This window comes from Erpetoichthys calabaricus, chromosome 15 (genome assembly GCF_900747795.2).
Source record: "Erpetoichthys calabaricus chromosome 15, fErpCal1.3, whole genome shotgun sequence".
NCBI classification, from domain to species: domain Eukaryota; kingdom Metazoa; phylum Chordata; class Cladistia; order Polypteriformes; family Polypteridae; genus Erpetoichthys; species Erpetoichthys calabaricus.
Genome location: NC_041408.2, coordinates 79,849,451 through 79,866,345, shown reverse-complemented (window position 1 = coordinate 79,866,345; position 16,895 = coordinate 79,849,451). Strand labels below are relative to the sequence as shown.

Here is a 16,895-nt window from a genome sequence, read left to right as displayed (position 1 = left end):
ATTGTTTTACAACCCCAAATTGTGAGCGAGCATGCTTTCTGATGACCTGGCATCGATTCACACAGTTTAAAAAGGTGCTGGCACTAGTATATTAATCCCTGTCAAAGGCCCATAATCAGGACCTACATATCACCTGGACAGCATCAATAAATCAGTTGGTATAAACTTGTCCAAAGTATGAATGTCAATGGTATGTGGAGCTGTATCACCATTCTTATTCTGTGTTAAAGGCACAGGTGTATAAATCTGGGCATACTGTATATCTGGAGGCTGTTTTCTGAGATGTGAACACCAAACTGAGTTTAGTTTTCTGAAAGCGTGTTACAATAATGAAAATATCACCACTTACATAATCTGTACAAGCATGTAAAACTTTGTGTGGGTTTATGTTGCAGAATCACTTGGCTTTGAAGATGCCATTAGAGATGTCTCCATTGTATTTTTCAGGTGCATTGCTTTTCATTATTAAAGATTTTGAGCATATTTTGGTATCTTAGTAGTAAAAAAAAAAATTAATCAAAAACCACCAACTCCTCTCAAGGTCAGGAAACAATTATGTAATTTATTAACTTTGGATGAGCTATTGTCTTTTGTATCAATATTGCAAATAGGTATGAAAGAAGTAAGTCTGACAACTGTCCATGTTCCTATGCAGTTAACATACATTTGTTTATTTCACAACCCTTCAAGGGGGATTTCAGCTGATCATCTTCTGCCAAAACAATTTAACCCATAAACTGCCTGCCCATCCCCATGTCCTGGACAAATCTTTGAACTCAACCTTCTATAATAGTACTCTCTATTTCTACAACAGCTAAAATTGGATAATAAGATAAGTAAGATAAACCCAATCATGTTGTCCAAGCTTTCAGAAAGACCAGAGGTTCCCCTTTCACCATGGCCACCAGACAAATAAATAGAGCAGTGGATGATAGCCACAGAATGCCAACAGCTTGGCTATGCCAATCTAGAGCCAACTCTTTATTTTAATATGTGGGAAGAGGCTGTACATCAGTGGTTTACATTTTGGATTATTCAACTTGGACATCCAGTTTAGGACCCAAGTACAGTGTATATACACAGAAAGACACTGACGGTAGTGCTTGTGGTAAATGCCATCAAAAATAAATCAGTCCATGCATGAAATGGCTGGACGATTTACCTAGTACCTTGCAAACCCTTTTTCTCCACAGACCAACCACAAATTACAGCAATAGTTTCACACCCATCAATTTACTGCATATAAATAAGAAAACTTACTCTAGCGGCCACATAGATTATTGTATAAGTTCTGTGCAGCTTGCTAGAAATCCACCCCATTGAACAGGTGCAGATGCCAGCCTGTTGTAACAGCCACAGGCCTCTCTGCTGCTATTGCTACACTTGTTCACAACTCTTGTGAGACCATTCAGATGTATCCCAGCACCAAATTGCCTCACCGATAGCAGAGCAGCATTAGCTCCTGCATAAAGTCCTTTGCCGCCCTGTACTTGGTAATGGTAAATCAGAAAATGGATGGAGCTGATCAAACAGTTTTAGTTTTCTTTTCAAAATTCCTTATGAATATCACTTCTATGCTCTTTACTACTGTAAGGCAGTAAGACAGTCCTGAAAGTATATATATATGCACAATGACAGCCTGCAATGAAGGCAACCCATCCAGAGTTGTTTTCTGTTTTGCACTTTGTTGCTAAACAATGTTACTAATTCAGTGTAATGAAGGTAAATGTATGGAAGTGTCTTCTTCTCCTTTTATTATTGTAGAATTAGAATGTTCCCGGCACCTCTGTGCTTGTCAGTTCAATACTCTATCCTCTTTCTTTCTGTACAACTGCTTATGATGATATACGTTCTTATTGTACACTCGGACAGATGGACTGATTTGTGCAAACACCTCATACTGAACATTACACAGATTTCAGGGTTGAGATCCTTATCCAAACAGCGATAGAGCTGTCAGACAGCCTAGTACGAACAGCACTGAATACAGCTACTTGCTAGGCAGGATGCCTCACAGAAGCTCTGCGTACCAAGGTGTACATAGCATCTCGCATGCAAATGCAAAACAGTATAGTTTCAGTAACTTTTGCTGGACCAATACATGTTTAGAAGTAAACACTCATATAGCATCTTGCAGGGATATGACACTCCATAGACGTTCCTCACCTTTTTCATGATGCCGGTCTTCCTCTTGCTGAAAGTCGTATACCGCCTCAGCTTGTTGTCGATAAACTCCATTTTAATTTTGACTCGTCCTCGGGTCTTCTTGCCCGGCTTGGCCCCCGCCACTCCCCCGGACACCCCGCCGTAATTTCCAGCTGGTAGCCCGGATTCTTGCCCCCCGAGTCCGGCCTCCAAGTCCTCCCTCTCCCGCTTCATTCCTTTCCTGGCGTCTCCTGGCATCATTGGCTCGTCGTCGTCCCCAGAGTCCGAATCAGCGTCGGAACCACTGTACACGGGCGCAGAGCTCTCTCGATCCGCGCCGTGACCACCAACTGTTCCCGGCAGAACTGTCAGTCCAGCGCCGTTACCGGGCCGAGTGCCCCCACGAGAGACCCCAGATGCCCCGCTGCCCCCCAACATCCCTGTCCCGCTGCCACTGACCCCAACTAAGGTAGATCTGGTCAGGCCGGTGCTCACTCCGTGCCCTACCACCCCGTGCAGTGCAGCGCTACCTCTGGCCGATCCAGAACCGTTCCCAGCTGGTGCCGACCCAACCTGGCTCGGCAACATAATACCTTGCGCTTCTGCGGTCGCAGAGCAAAGGAGGGGATCGAAAGCTACGATCAAGCTTTTACCAGCGGGAATTTCAAAAAGAAAAGAAAAGATAAAAAGCCCTGCCCGCTGAAGTTGGGAGCCAAGTTTTAGAAGTGATGCTGCTCCATTAGCCCCACTACCCGGCCAAAAAAGCCGCACTATCCCCGGCGCACTCGAGCACAGCCGCCTCTGTTTCCAAAACTCGCTGCACTTTCTCCAAAAGGAAAGTGCGCAGCTCGCTATCGTACGCTTCCGCCGTACAATCTAGTCCCAGGTTCTCAGGCAGCGAACGGCCTCGTTTGGCCACCTGCTTTTTTAGAAAACTTCACCAAAATGCTAAAATGAGTCAGATGATTCCAAATCACGCAAAACCCGAAGCAGTGATCATAAACGAAGATTTCACGCGCTTATTACAACTGTCGTGCCGCGGAGGCTCAGTACACTTGGGCACTACTTTCCTCCATATAAAGAGATACAACGTTTCCTTTTATGGTTGTGACTCTCCTTATTTGGTGAGTCACAACTCCGCTGCTTGATTGGTCACAAGGTGATACTTGGTTATTCTGATTGGTTGAGAGAGTAGACTCATTAGAATAAATGCCAAAATGGTTGCGCTCTCTGTTACGTCATTAAAGTCTGCGACGACGCTTGCTGGGCTTAAAGGGATAGCTACCGCCAAAAAGTTTCAGAAGAGCGACGGCAGTGAAGCGAGAGCTTCTCATGAAAGAAATCAAGGTAAACTGAAAGTGTGCGTTACGTTAACACAAAGTAGGAAAAATGGTAAACGTTAAACAGCAATAATGCAGTGCAGATTTTACAGACGTCTGCAAAATTAAACTCATAAAAAATAATTTTAATTGTGAATAGTTATTTTTATTTGCATTCATGAACACAATAAGAATATAACTAGGGTGTCTCCACTGAAGAGAAATTTAATTAAAATTTAACAATTTATCTATTCTTGTATACAATGTATATACAGTACTGTGCAAAAGTTTTAGGCAGGTGTGAAAAAATGCTGTAAACAAAGAATGCTTTCAAAAATGGAAGTGTTAATCATTTATTTTCATCAATCAACAAAATGCAGTGAATGAACCATCATTTCCAGGACTTCTTGTTCTTCTTTACGCTGAAGATAGTTCTTAATGACTTTGGCTGTATGTTTGGGGTCGTTGTCCTGCTGCAGAATAAATTTGGGGCCAATCATACGCCTCCCTGATGGTATTGCATGATGGAGAAGTATCTGCCTGTATTTCTCATCATTGAGAACACCATTAATCCTGACCAAATCTCCAACTCCATTTGCAGAACTGCAGCCCCAAACGTTCAAGGAACCTCCACCATGCTTCACTGTTGCCTGCAGACATTCATTATTGTACTGCTCTCCAGCCCTTCGACGAACAAACTGCCTTCTGCTACAGCCAAATATTTCAAATTTTGAGTCATCAGTTCAGAGCACCTGCTGCCATTTTTCTGCACCCCAGTTCCTATGTTTTCGTGCATACTTGAGTCGGAGGTATGGCTTTTTGGCTGCAACTCTTCCATGAAGACCACTTCTGGCCAGACTTCTCCGAACAGTAGATGGGTGTACCTGGGTCCCACTGGTTTCTGCCAGTTCTGAGCTGATGGCACTGCTGGACATCTTCCGATTTCAAAGGGTAATAAGCTTGATGTGTCTTTCATCTGCTGCACTAAGTTTCCTTGGCCGACCACTGTGTCTACGATCCTCAGCGTTGCCCGTTTCTTTGTGCTTCTTCAAAAGAGCTTGAACAGCACATCTTGAAACCCCAGTCTGCTATGAAGTAGATAGATAGATACTTTATTAATCCCAATGGGAAATTCACAAATCTTTGTCTGGGAGAGACCTTTGTGATGCAGTATAACTACCTTGTGTCTTGTTGCTGTGCTCAATCTTGCCATGACATGAAACTGTCTTCCACAACCTCACCTTGGTAGCAGAGTTTGGCTGTTCCTCACCCAGTTTTAAGCCTCCTACACAGCTGTTTCTGTTTCAGTTAATGACTGTGTTTCAACCTACGTGTGACATTGATGATCATTAGCACCTGTTTGGTAGAATTGGTTGATCAAACACCTGACTAGAATCCTACAAAATCCCTGACTTTGTGCAAGTGGACCTATGAGAATTGATGCTGGTTTGAAGGCAAAAGGTAGTAACACCAAATATTGATTTGATTTAGATTTTTCTTTTGTTTGCTCACTTTGCATTTTGTAAATTGATAACAATAAACAATCATTATTTATATTTCTTAAAGCATTCTTTGTTTACAGCATTTTTTCACACCTGCCTAAAACTTTTGCACAGTACTGTATACAATATTTTTCTACATAAATTTAGCATGAAAATATTTATTATAATATTTTTAAACCTATATGTAAAGAAAACAGCAATATATATATTAATTGATTAACATACAAGTCCTCTAGTTTTATCATTTCCTTTTTTTTTTCAATCCAAATCTTAGTATGTTTGGCCTATGGTTTGTATGCTGTTCCTTATGTGTGCACCCCAATGTCCCTGGTACCATCATTCCATGTACTTGATATACTGATGGAATCTGTTCCCCTACTTCTTCATTCATCACTCCAATATTTTCAGGGGATAATTCCAAATGCAAATCCAAGGAGTGAAACTTAATACATTTTTCACAATCTTCTTGTATAGATAGATAGATAGATAGATAGATACTTTATTAATCCCAACGGGAAATTCACAATTAGCGTATAATACGGTACCGTGGCTGTCCATTTGTCTGTCCAGGATTTTAAATCACCTGAAGCTTGCAAACCGTTTGACCTATTGACCTGAAATTTGGTACACATATACTACGTGACATCTACTGTCTGCTTTCGGGGTGATGATTGTTATTACTCTTTTTTTATTTTTATTTTATTATATTGTAGAATCAACTCTCAGCAGAGGGGCAGCAGGGCGGCCATGCGACACATGCATACGGACACCGTTCTCAACCCTACAACCTTCGCCGTCACTTCCCCTACCTCTTCATATCTTGAATCATTCTTGAGGCAGATTTAACAATTAAGTGCCAGCTTAAGTGAAAAATTAAGAAAAATGTACTAAGTAATTGCAACACAAACACTGACTTAATCAGTTTTAATATGAAAAGATGCCGACAGAAGAAGAGAAGAAGTGGGCCACTAGGGTGGAGAAAAGAAGAGCTGCTCAGGAAGCAGCAAGCGTATCAACCTCTGAGCAAACAAATTCTAAACGTACAGAGAAAGAGTATCAAAACTATGAATGCTCAAGTCAAGTGTATTCACTGCGCGCTATTGTGCAGTACGCCGTTACTGGCATCTTAATATTTTGGATCTTTATTGTTACCTACAAACTTAGAAATGACTTCTTTGAACTTTACCTCCGTCTTTCCTTTTAGGTCGTTCATCACACCATCATATTCTACATCAGAAATCAGTTTTCTAATATCAGTACCCTGTTTCAATTTAGCCTCAGGCAAAGCTGTAAAGTTTCAGAACAAATACATAAAACAGGCTTCATCTTTTGATAGAGTTTTTTAAAAACCAAGCTTAATATAAAGCAGTGGCAGGGTCACTTTATAATAAACTAGGTCTGATGATATTTTTGCCACTAAGCAGTAGCCTTTTTCTAGCTGACCATTGTTTCTGAACCCAATGTCAATTCTTCGATCTGCTGTGCCACTCATAGAGAAAGCATGGGAATTTTGTGTGCCTAGACTACTGTCTCAGTAACATACACAGAAATTTCAGGTCCTCACATATGAACCATCATTGTAGCTAATTTTCTTGAAGATTTTCAAAGCCTTAAACATAGCTTTTAATATTACAAAATATTAAATTCAAACAAATTATCATTAAAATAAAATATTGCTATATAATTACTGTATAGTGAAAAAACAATAAAAAAAACTGACAGCTAAAAATGTGTTTTGTGAAAAAATATTATGTGATTCAGTGCACAATAATCTATAAAAATCACATGAAACAATCAAACTTTTTTAAATGTACACCTGTGTTTTCTATATTTTAAATTAAAAAGTGATAAGAATTACAGTGGTGACAAAGTGGCTCATGCTGCTACCTAGCACCCAGCATCCTGGGTTTGTATCCTGCAAGCATCACTTGCCTGGATGAAGTTTGGGTGTTCTGCCATATCCCCATTGACATGCAGGTCATGTTAACTCATGTCATCTCCTTAAACACTTCTCTAGGTGAGGAGCATGGTGGCTGACAAGTCTAATTTGTCTGCAGTCTGAGAAAATGATCGTGCGTATTCTGTGCTTGACTTTCCTTCTTGCCAGCATAGTTTCTCACTTTGCAGCCATGATAGGCTCTAATTGTGTGCAATAGTGAATTGGATTAGAGGTTTAGAATGTATGCACCCTCAGTGGGCACCTTGTCAGGTACACCCAGGTAGGAACTTGCCTCCCCAGTAGCCTGAATTCTCTGAAGCAAGGATCTGGAAACATTCCCCAGGAATTATGGTCCAGGGCAACTCCATAGCATCAGAAAGTTCTTGTGATTTTTCTCCCCCTCATTTATGCTCCCAATCCTCCTCATCCAAAGGACATTCTGATGTTCTAGTAGATTAATAATTTGGGACTGTGCAGGTCATTGGAAGTACACTGAATTGGAACCAGCTTGAGATGATGCATGCTTTGTAATATGGCATAATGCACTGTTTGAAATATGCAATGTGAAAAAGTGTAGACTGCCACAATGAAGAAATACATATAGAGAACCACAAAGCTAAAGTACAGGGTGGCAAATGATATTTAATTGATATTAAAAAGCTTTATGTATACCAAGAAAATATCCTCCACCCTGTTACACTACTAACATCAGTCGGTACAGCTGACAAAAGATAGGATGGATAAATTAATTCACCTAACTGTAATAAGAAAATCAGATTTGTCTAACCATTGTTTCTAATCTTCAGTTGTCCCCTTTTGATGATCATGTGTTCACTGTGGCTGCTTCTTCCTGTTCTTATCAGATGGAAGAGAAACCAAACTGTGTGCAGCAAAAGTGTGATCTATGCTTTAATTGGTTAAGAATACATACATTTACACACAGATAGAAGAAAAGACACTATATGATAGATGCATAGATTGATAGAGTAGTACTTTATTTGTCCATTTTTCCCAAAGGAGAGATTTAGCAATATATACTTCCAGTCAAAAGTTTTAGATATCCCTATTGTACCAGTTTTTCTTGAAATGTAAGCAGTTCAAGTCCAGTGAATAACACGAACTAGGTCAAAGGTGAGGGGTAAACCGCTAATGGTTTAGAAAAAAAAGCTTCGGTTGCCAAAAATTGAAAAAATAACATCACTTTCAGAAATACGCAAAAATGCACATTTCAGGGAACAAGTAATGTGTTAAAAACTTACAGCTTTTCTGCAGAAATGGAAGTGACTTAAGCCTTTATAGTTGTTATAAACAATTCCTGTAGGTGTCCAAGCTTTTGATGATTCCTTACAACCCCTCTGACTATAAAAAAACAGTGCTGGGGCAAGCTGAGTTGCTACACCTTCTGAAGGATTATTAGCAGAATATTCTACTGTATATTGCTATCATAATGATGAGAAATGGTAATTAACAAAGGGAGACAGACAGATCAGTATACACTTTAGAAGTGTAGTTCTTTCCAAGGTGTCATTGAGTACATTTCCTACACCATCAAAAGGAACTTTGAAAATGGAGGAAACTCTGACAGGAACAGGTCTGGCAGAGCCGAAGCCATAACAGAATCAGAAGACAAGTTTCTGAGAGTCAAGAGCTTGCTTGATTGGAGCCTTTATTTGGTTCTGTTATATACAGAAACTTTTTCAGAGAGATATTTTCACATCCCGTGAGATGAGATTTTGTGCCAAGAGATTTAACCACGCCCAGGGCCGGAAATAAAAGACAAAGAGTAGATGACAAAGTAGAACGTCGTAAAGAGGTTCAAAAACTTTGGCGCGATACACGTGCATAGCAGTTTAGAGATAATGAAAGTACTAAAATTTGAAAGTCTCCAAAAAATGATAGTAAAGATCGCATTAGCGCAAACAAACCAAAATTATTACTCGATGAAATAACGGAACAGCAAAAAGAGATTGAATATATGGACATAGGTGATATGACAGAGGTATGTAGATACTGTTTGGTGTTAAGTCGGAGACTTGTAGTCGGAGACTTGTTGATTGTGTAATTTGTGTTGCCATCAGGGAAAAGTAGTGTTTCTTCCCAATGGAGAGGCATATCCGCGAGAATTAAAAGATTTGTTGTTTGGTGAAAGTGAAATCCACATATGCGAGTGGCAGAGATGTGAAGTGGCTGGCGCGTAACACAGGCCGGGGGGTTGGCAAGTGAAGCAAGCCCCCTAGTATATATATATATATATATATATATATATATATATATATATATATATATATATATATATAGTGATAGACAGCCAGGAACCCTGCCCTGCCCTGGGGGACAGCACTTCCGGGACACCAGGAAGTGCTGACAGACCAGGTATGGTTTATGCCCGGAGTGCCTCCAGATGCAAGGGCAGCACTTCCGCCACACTGGGGAGTGCTGCCAGAAGTTCATCGCCAGGCACCTGGGGCACATCCGGGACGGGATAAAAGGGGCCGCCTCACTCCAATCAGGGAGCTGGAGTCGGGTGGAAGAAGGACGGAGCTTGCGAGACAGGAGTGGAGGCAGCCAGAAGAACCAAGGACTGGACTGTGTAAATATATGTAAATAGTTGTTGTACAAATAAACGTGTGTGTTGTGGACACTGCATTGTCGTGTCTGTCTGTGGCCGGGCTAGCTTCTTACAATATATGTATATGTATATGTGTATATATATATATATATATATATATATATATATATATATATAATATATATTCACGGCATTCGTAGTCTGAATCACACTCTGATTGTATGGGTGGTTACCTACCAGGTAACGCTTGTGGTTGGTCAGCAAGTCGGCTAACATCCGCCACATGCCCTCTTTCAGTTGCGAGAAGCAGATCATAGAATGGTTGAAATAGTTTACTGTCAAATAATGCAAAGAGTACGCGACACGTGTTTCGCCCTAATTCTGGGCTCATCAGGCGTACACACTCACCTCTAGCACTGACGTCCGAGGTTCGATTCCCGTAAGGGAGTGCAGTGAGTGTGTACGCCTGATGAGCCCAGAATTAGGGCAAAACACGTGTCGCGTACTCTTTGCATTATTTGACAGTAAACTATTTCAACCATATATATATATCGCACTATATTGGTAAGTCATGCATTCAGTAATAACAGACATCAGATTAGAGAATAAGTAGGATAAATACAATTGAACATTTGTTTACATTTATATGTGTTAGGTTTTTAATGTAGCACATCCTTTGTTGTTAATTTAACCTGTTTATTACATACAGTATAATGAAGGATTATATATTATAAATTTAGTAAGAAATGTGGGAAAACATTCAGTGCTAATTCTAGTTGTGAAAAAAATGTGAAAAAAGTGTATAATTTCTAACTAACAGCATAGCTAATTTGTAAATAATGGTTAGAACAAGCCTTTGCCACTTTCTGTTTGCTAAATTCAAAAAGGCAAATCAAAATAGCATAATGGCCACAAAATTAGCTGTGCCTATAAACCATTACATTATATGAGGTAATGTGAATATTACATACAACAAGCAATGACCGTGTATAATTCCAGCTGTGTCCAGGTGCCCCCAGTCCACCCACAGCACTCACCAGGAATTACTGTACATCTGGACTTCTAGTTCAACTGGGCACTTCCATATTAACTGTTTAAACTGGTGACTGACAATGCAAAAAAGTTAAAATTCCAAACCCCTTATGAATTATTTCCCTTTCTATACCTTATGAAATATAAAAATTATTATTATTTAATTACTTTGTAAGGATTACCTGGCCACCCTATTGGTGTGCAGAGCTAGACTGTATTTCGGTGAAGGTTGAGTTATGCACCACAGCATAGCACAACACCACACAGTATTATCTATTATGCTGTCTGGGGGTGTCCTTTCAACTTTTAGAAGAGAAAATGTGTCATTACATTGATTGTGTTTCAATGGAGGAATGGCCTTCTGCTGTGGTTTTATGTAAGACTGTATTTTTCTGTGAAAATAGACTTTATTTTACTGCTCATATTTATGTTAAGAAATTCGTTTTACAGAGGCAGATTGCCTCTTTCATGACATAGCTATCCACAATACTGCACTGAAAAATATCACATTTTATAGTTAGAATAACATTATAGTTAACAGATTAATTTTAAAAAGCAGATGCTTAATGCTTTGTAATGAACAGAATATTGTTTTTGTGGATCAGCCGGGGTTATGGTACTGGCTTAAGTTTATTATTTATTTATTTATTAAATAAGGTTTAATTATTGTTATTAACTCTGTGTTACTTCCATGTAAATGGAAGTTTGGTGTTGGGGCCAAAATTTGCTATGAAGGTAAGTTCAGATTCTGATTCTATGATGTTTGAAACATCAAGAAAAGTTCCTTTGAGCATGGAGCCTGTATTTGTGTCTGTGTGCGTGAGTTTTGTCTGTGGAAGGCTGGATTTGATCCTCACATTTTAAAATGACAATTTTCATTAGAAAAGTATGGTTTTTTTGCATCTACATCACAGTAAGGATAGAAAATTTTAGAACCAGCAGTTGTTGAGATGCCTGCCCTGAATGCAGAGACCTATTGTATTGTTCCAAAAGAAATTACCTATCTCTTCAAACAAGCTGCATTTTGTATGCATTGTTATGGGTTATGGGTCTATGGTTTCAGTTCACTTTGGTCCAGTTCTAATCCCCATATCTATCAAAAACAGTTTGACCTAGCAGGGAGGCTGTGGCCTACACATGCCCAAAAATGAATTGCTGGCTTTAAAAGTTCCAAATATACTTTAAATATTCAAAATACACAGAAATGCCTATCTAGGGAGAGGAACAGTAAAACCTCTGGCATGATGTGACAATGTGGAACATGTAAAAGAAACTATCTTTTATAAATAAAGAATTTGTTCAATAAAAGAAGCACAAGAAAACAGGAAAAGCTAACAAGTCCCAATATTTAATCTAAAAACCAGAAATATCAAAGAACGTCAGTACTCACAAAATGGTGTTAGAAACAGTGCAAATTATTTTGACACTTTAAGTTAATGTTTAAATATAAAAATACGACAGATAAATAAAATCCCCATATTCCAAAACTCCTAAATAATAACAAAATAGGGAAAAACGCTGAATAGATGTGTGAAAATTAAAAATAAAACAGATTAAGAACACCAACAACATTTCCTGAACCACTGCTGGGACTTTCTTTTCAACCTCAATATAAAGGCAGAGGGAAGACTTGGCCTCCCTCTGCCACCCTGTAACATCAGGGTGGCCCTGCCTCCTGGGGTTCCACCCATAAAATCCAACAGAACTCACCTAAAATATGGAAAATAATCAAAAAACCAAGACAATAACAAATCAGAAAATACATATTGTATAAGCCAAGGAATAAACCCTGTTTAAAACATAGCACCCTTGAAGGGCATGTATGTGAATGTGTGATATTTAAGTGTTTTTGAACTTTTAAAGCTAGTGTAACCATTTTGGGCCTGTGTAGTCCTGAAAGCCTGCCTCTTGAGTTTGGATTGTGGCTACCTGGGGTGAGGCCTATTTTGCAGCAGACTACTGAGGTCCTGGTCTGGCCATTTTGTTTATTTTGTGGCCTGCACCCCCCTTTCACCATTGCTTGTGCTGCACATTACAACTGTGTTATGTATCAACCTGAATTAATGTGTTTAATTTTGTCATTTTTGAATTACGTATTTGCTCTATGTTTATGTATTTTCGTTATGTCTGTAACTGTGCACAGTAACCATAAAGTGACATCAGTTCCATGTGTTCTGAGGGTGGTACCTGACATTACCGCACCTGAGACAACACTCTGGCTATTTAAGGCAGGAAAAATGGAATCCCATTGAGTGGTGCATTCAGTTTGGAATGACTTCAGTGTGAGTATTGTTTTTCATTGAATTTGCTAATTTTTGTAACTTTTTTGTTACTGTTTATTGGATTCCAATCTTGGATTTGTGCTTTAGGATTTGTTTGCTTTGTTGGGCTTTTCATTGTAACAGAATTCCTAATTTATTAACAAAAAAATGATTCAAATAACTGACATGATTATACCTTCATATACAGTACAGTGTGCACTACCTCTGCTGATGTATGGGTTTGTTTGTGTTGCATATCAAATAATAAGACAAAGAAAAGAGAGCACACCCTGAAATGCTGCAACAAAGCCATACACAATTAAGGTCACATGCTTACCATCTGAAATGAAACTACCAGTTGACAATCCTGTCTAAGAAGTGTACCATGCATCAGCATCTAAATTAGACCTCTAATACAGATTGATTGATAGTTTTCCTATTTCTGCAGAGTAATAATTGATAAACTATACAATGTACTCAGGGCCTTACAGTGGGTTGGCAGCCTTTTGCGGTCTATCATGTTACAGCCACCTGGTCTCACTGACAGTATTTACTGTAGTGTGCTGTTAGCCTTAAACTTGTAGTTACTAGAATATGTTTTGGACTGCTGTCTCACTTGTCTAGCCTTCCAAACGTTAATCTCTCTCACACACACACACAGTCTATATGCCTGTCCTGTTAATCAATCTCCATACATATTTTTTTCCAAGGAATAGTTACAGGAGAGCCTATACCAGATGCACTGGGTGCGTCAAACAAACAAGTCCTGGATGTAACTGCACCCACAATAACGCATGATTAGGCAATTTAATGCCACCAGTTAACCTATCATACACATTTTTGGAAACCGGGGGACCACAAGTGTTTATGGAACACATCAATGAGGGGTCCAAATCCAACTCCATATAGACAGTGACCTTGCGGAGAACTGTTCTCGGGAGCTGTGAAGAAGCAAAGTAAACCACTGCCTACCATGCTGCCCCATTTACTGTACATCTATTTATATAGCAGATGGTTTTATCTAAATTTCAGTTTGTCATAAGTATGTGGATACGAAGCAAGGAAAACATACAAGTGAAAAACAATAGGTATTATATTTATTGAAAGAAGTTTATCCCACTCGAACTGCAGCAGATATTATAGTGGGTAGATGGCTTTAAAGTAAGGACACTTATATTATGTGACCATTTGCTCATGCAGTTCATTAAAACCCATTTTCTGCCTGTTGTAGTGAATTTCATTTAGTAAAATGTTTCTACTGTCATCTCTCCAAAACACGCTGCACAAACAAAAATTAAAGTAAGGATGGACATGGCCCAAAGGGGTTAAAGCTAATGCCGCTGTTGTTTTCAGTGCAGGCCCTGGACACGAGACCGCAGGTACTTCACCAGCTCTCGCTTAGCTCTGGGATGGCAGGTTGATCCTGGTTACTATGGCAACCAAATTGTTAAACTTGATGCTGCATCAAATTAGATTTGATTAGATTAGACTTTTTTGTGCAACATGCAGAACAACCTAGGGCACTGGATATTTTAGAAATTAGGCAGGGATGTCAAGGCCCAAGGTAAAATTATGACAGATGTCACAATTACCAGGCAGCGGTATTTGCCATGACAGATTTTGAACACTTGTCTTCCTCTGATAGATTTTTTTTTAATCCTATGCATTTTATCCATTATTCCATTAGAGTTCCTGTCTTGGAAAATGTGTAGGAGGATACAGTGTGTGTGTGTTTAATGCATGTATGAAAATAATGTACACACACAGGCACATGTGCATACTCGGTATATACAAGTATCTTTGAGCTATTGAAACTCATTTTTTTGCTTTTCCCTAAGGCTCTCCTATGGCCTGGAGGGTGCAATTGATGAAGATACTCTTGTTAGGCTTATGCCTGCTTGCTTAGTGTTGAGCCTATGCTTCCAATTTGTCAGTGGACATCTTGGCCAATATCACAACATTTATAACATGCATAAAGGCCTTGGAACGAATACCAGTCATTATGGAGAATCTTCATGTCAAGGAATGTCAAGCAGTCCTTCTATGCTTGCCTGTAAACTGGAGCATCAACATTAGCACCTTGAGGACCCAAATGAACAACAGTGTTTCCATCTTGGCTTATACAACCATTTCATTAATTGTGGCCTAGTGCCTGAAACACTGGTTCCTTACTTTCAACAACTGATCAAGTGTGTGATGATGATCTATTTACTTACTAATGCATCAACTACAGTATATAAATTGTCACGCTTGTGGTACACAATTGCACAGATTCATTCAAGGTTTTCAAGAAACAAACTTTATTCGTAAACAGCATATTAAAGCATAAGGCAGAGGATGTCTGGGGGAGAAGTGAGACAAGGCAATGGGCAAAAAGGACAGGTGCAGTACAGGCTTTTAAATATACGAAGTGCTGCGCGAGAAGCATATCACACGACACAGCAGCGGCAGCCCAGCATCTAACGGAGCAAAGAGGAGACAAACTGTATTTGTTCCCATTGCAACAGTGTTCAAGAGGGGGCCTCGGTGGAGCAACCCCATCCTCCAGGGGTGTGCAGAGCCCCCTTCGTCACAAAATATAAAAACATTTGGACTGTGTTGATATACCAAACCTTCACAAAGTATTCAGACTTCTCAACTTTTTTCACATTTTGTTATATTGCAGTCCTGTGCTAAAATCACGTTCCATTCTGGCTGAGCAAGTTTTATTCTTAACAGTTTTTAGACCCCTTCACTTTCTGCAGATTTTATTTTGTTGTAGATTTAATTTTAAATGGATACATTTGCCATTTTTGCACCCTTCATTCTACACGCAATAATCCAACGTGACAAAGTGAAAACATGTTTAGAGAAAGGTTTGCAAATTCATTAAAAATCAAATCCTGAAATCTTTTGTTTCTCTGTTTTCAGGCCCATTGCTGTGGTCCTCCAAGTTGTGGTCAGGTGTATCTTGTTTGCTTTTATTCTTCCTAAGATGCATCTAGAAGTTAATTGTGGTCCACCTACAGCAAGTTGAATTGATTGGACGTGGTGGTGGCAGCATATTCTTTGTGGGTGGGGCCCAAGGAGGCGGGGCCACCCTGACAGCACCACTCCTGAGTCAACTGTTCGGCTATTTAAGTAAGAGCAGGGAAGGCTCAGGGGTAGGAAATCATTACATTTGCGGTGGATTCTGAGGAGTTTTGCTATTTTTGTGTTGGTGTTACTGGTGTTCCCATTAGGAGGTGTTTCATCATCGAGAGGAGTCGCGGCACACAGCTCAATGGCAACTCTGGTCTGTTCCGGGGACTGAGAAGGACGGCGGCAAGGGCTCTGAGGGCAGATAAAGAGGCGTTTGTTATGGTAATCTGTGAGCAACTGACACACCATGTGTGGTCTAGCGACCCACGTCCTGCTTACAGAGGAATCGAAGCAATACGCACATCCGAATCTGTTCCTCGGAGAGTCGCAGTCAGGGTGGCTGATGGAATGGTTCTTATGGATGACACTGCAGTTGTGACCCGCTTGGCTGGCTACTTTGAGCAGTTGTTCATAGCTGATCCTCCGGCTAGGACGTTGGATATCTGTGGGTCCATGATTGTTGAGTCTGATCCTACAAATTAGCTGTGAACCCCCCAGTCTCACGGAGATTGCACAGGTGGTGAACCAGCTGAGGGAAGGAAAGGCTGCAGGGATCTGTGGTAACCGGGAACTTCTCCAGACTGGTGGTAAGGCTGTCCTCCTGGCATTGCAAGCAATCTTTGCTTCCATTTGTGAGACTGGCATCATCCCAACTGACTGGAAAACGGGACTTGTCGTCCCTATCTGGAATGGTAAGGGTGATCGCCTTGATTACGGCAACTACTGGGGGATAACACTGCTCTCAGTGCCGGGTAAGGTCCTTGCTAGGGTCGTCCTCAATAGGATCCGTGATCACTTTCTTACCCATCAGCGACCGGAACAGTCTCGTTTTACGCCTAAGAAGTCTACCAATGACCGCATCCTAGCACTGAGGGTTCTCATGGAGCGCAAACGCGAATATCGGCAGAGTTTCTTTGCAGCCTTTATTGATTTTCGTAAAGCGTTTCACTCAGTTGATCAAGCTGCCTTGTGGGACATCGTGAGGATTTGCGGGATCCCCTTGAGGTT

The 16,895-nt window shown here is 40.1% G+C and overlaps 1 protein-coding gene across 2 annotated transcripts in view; it reads right to left on the bottom strand.

Annotated features, from left to right (window-relative positions):
* LOC114665999 (serum response factor-like) overlaps positions 1–3,349 on the bottom strand; it is a 131,797-nt gene extending 128,448 nt beyond the window's left edge. The window contains exon 1 of one of the 2 annotated variants that reach the window (XM_028820694.2): positions 2,167–3,349. In XM_028820694.2, coding sequence (XP_028676527.1) covers positions 2,167–2,733 — 567 coding nt within the window. In that variant the 5' untranslated portion in view covers positions 2,734–3,349. The remainder of the gene's footprint in view (positions 1–2,166) is intronic. The other variant, XM_028820696.2, reaches the window with a different exon arrangement.
* Between the last annotated feature and the right edge of the window lie 13,546 nt (positions 3,350–16,895).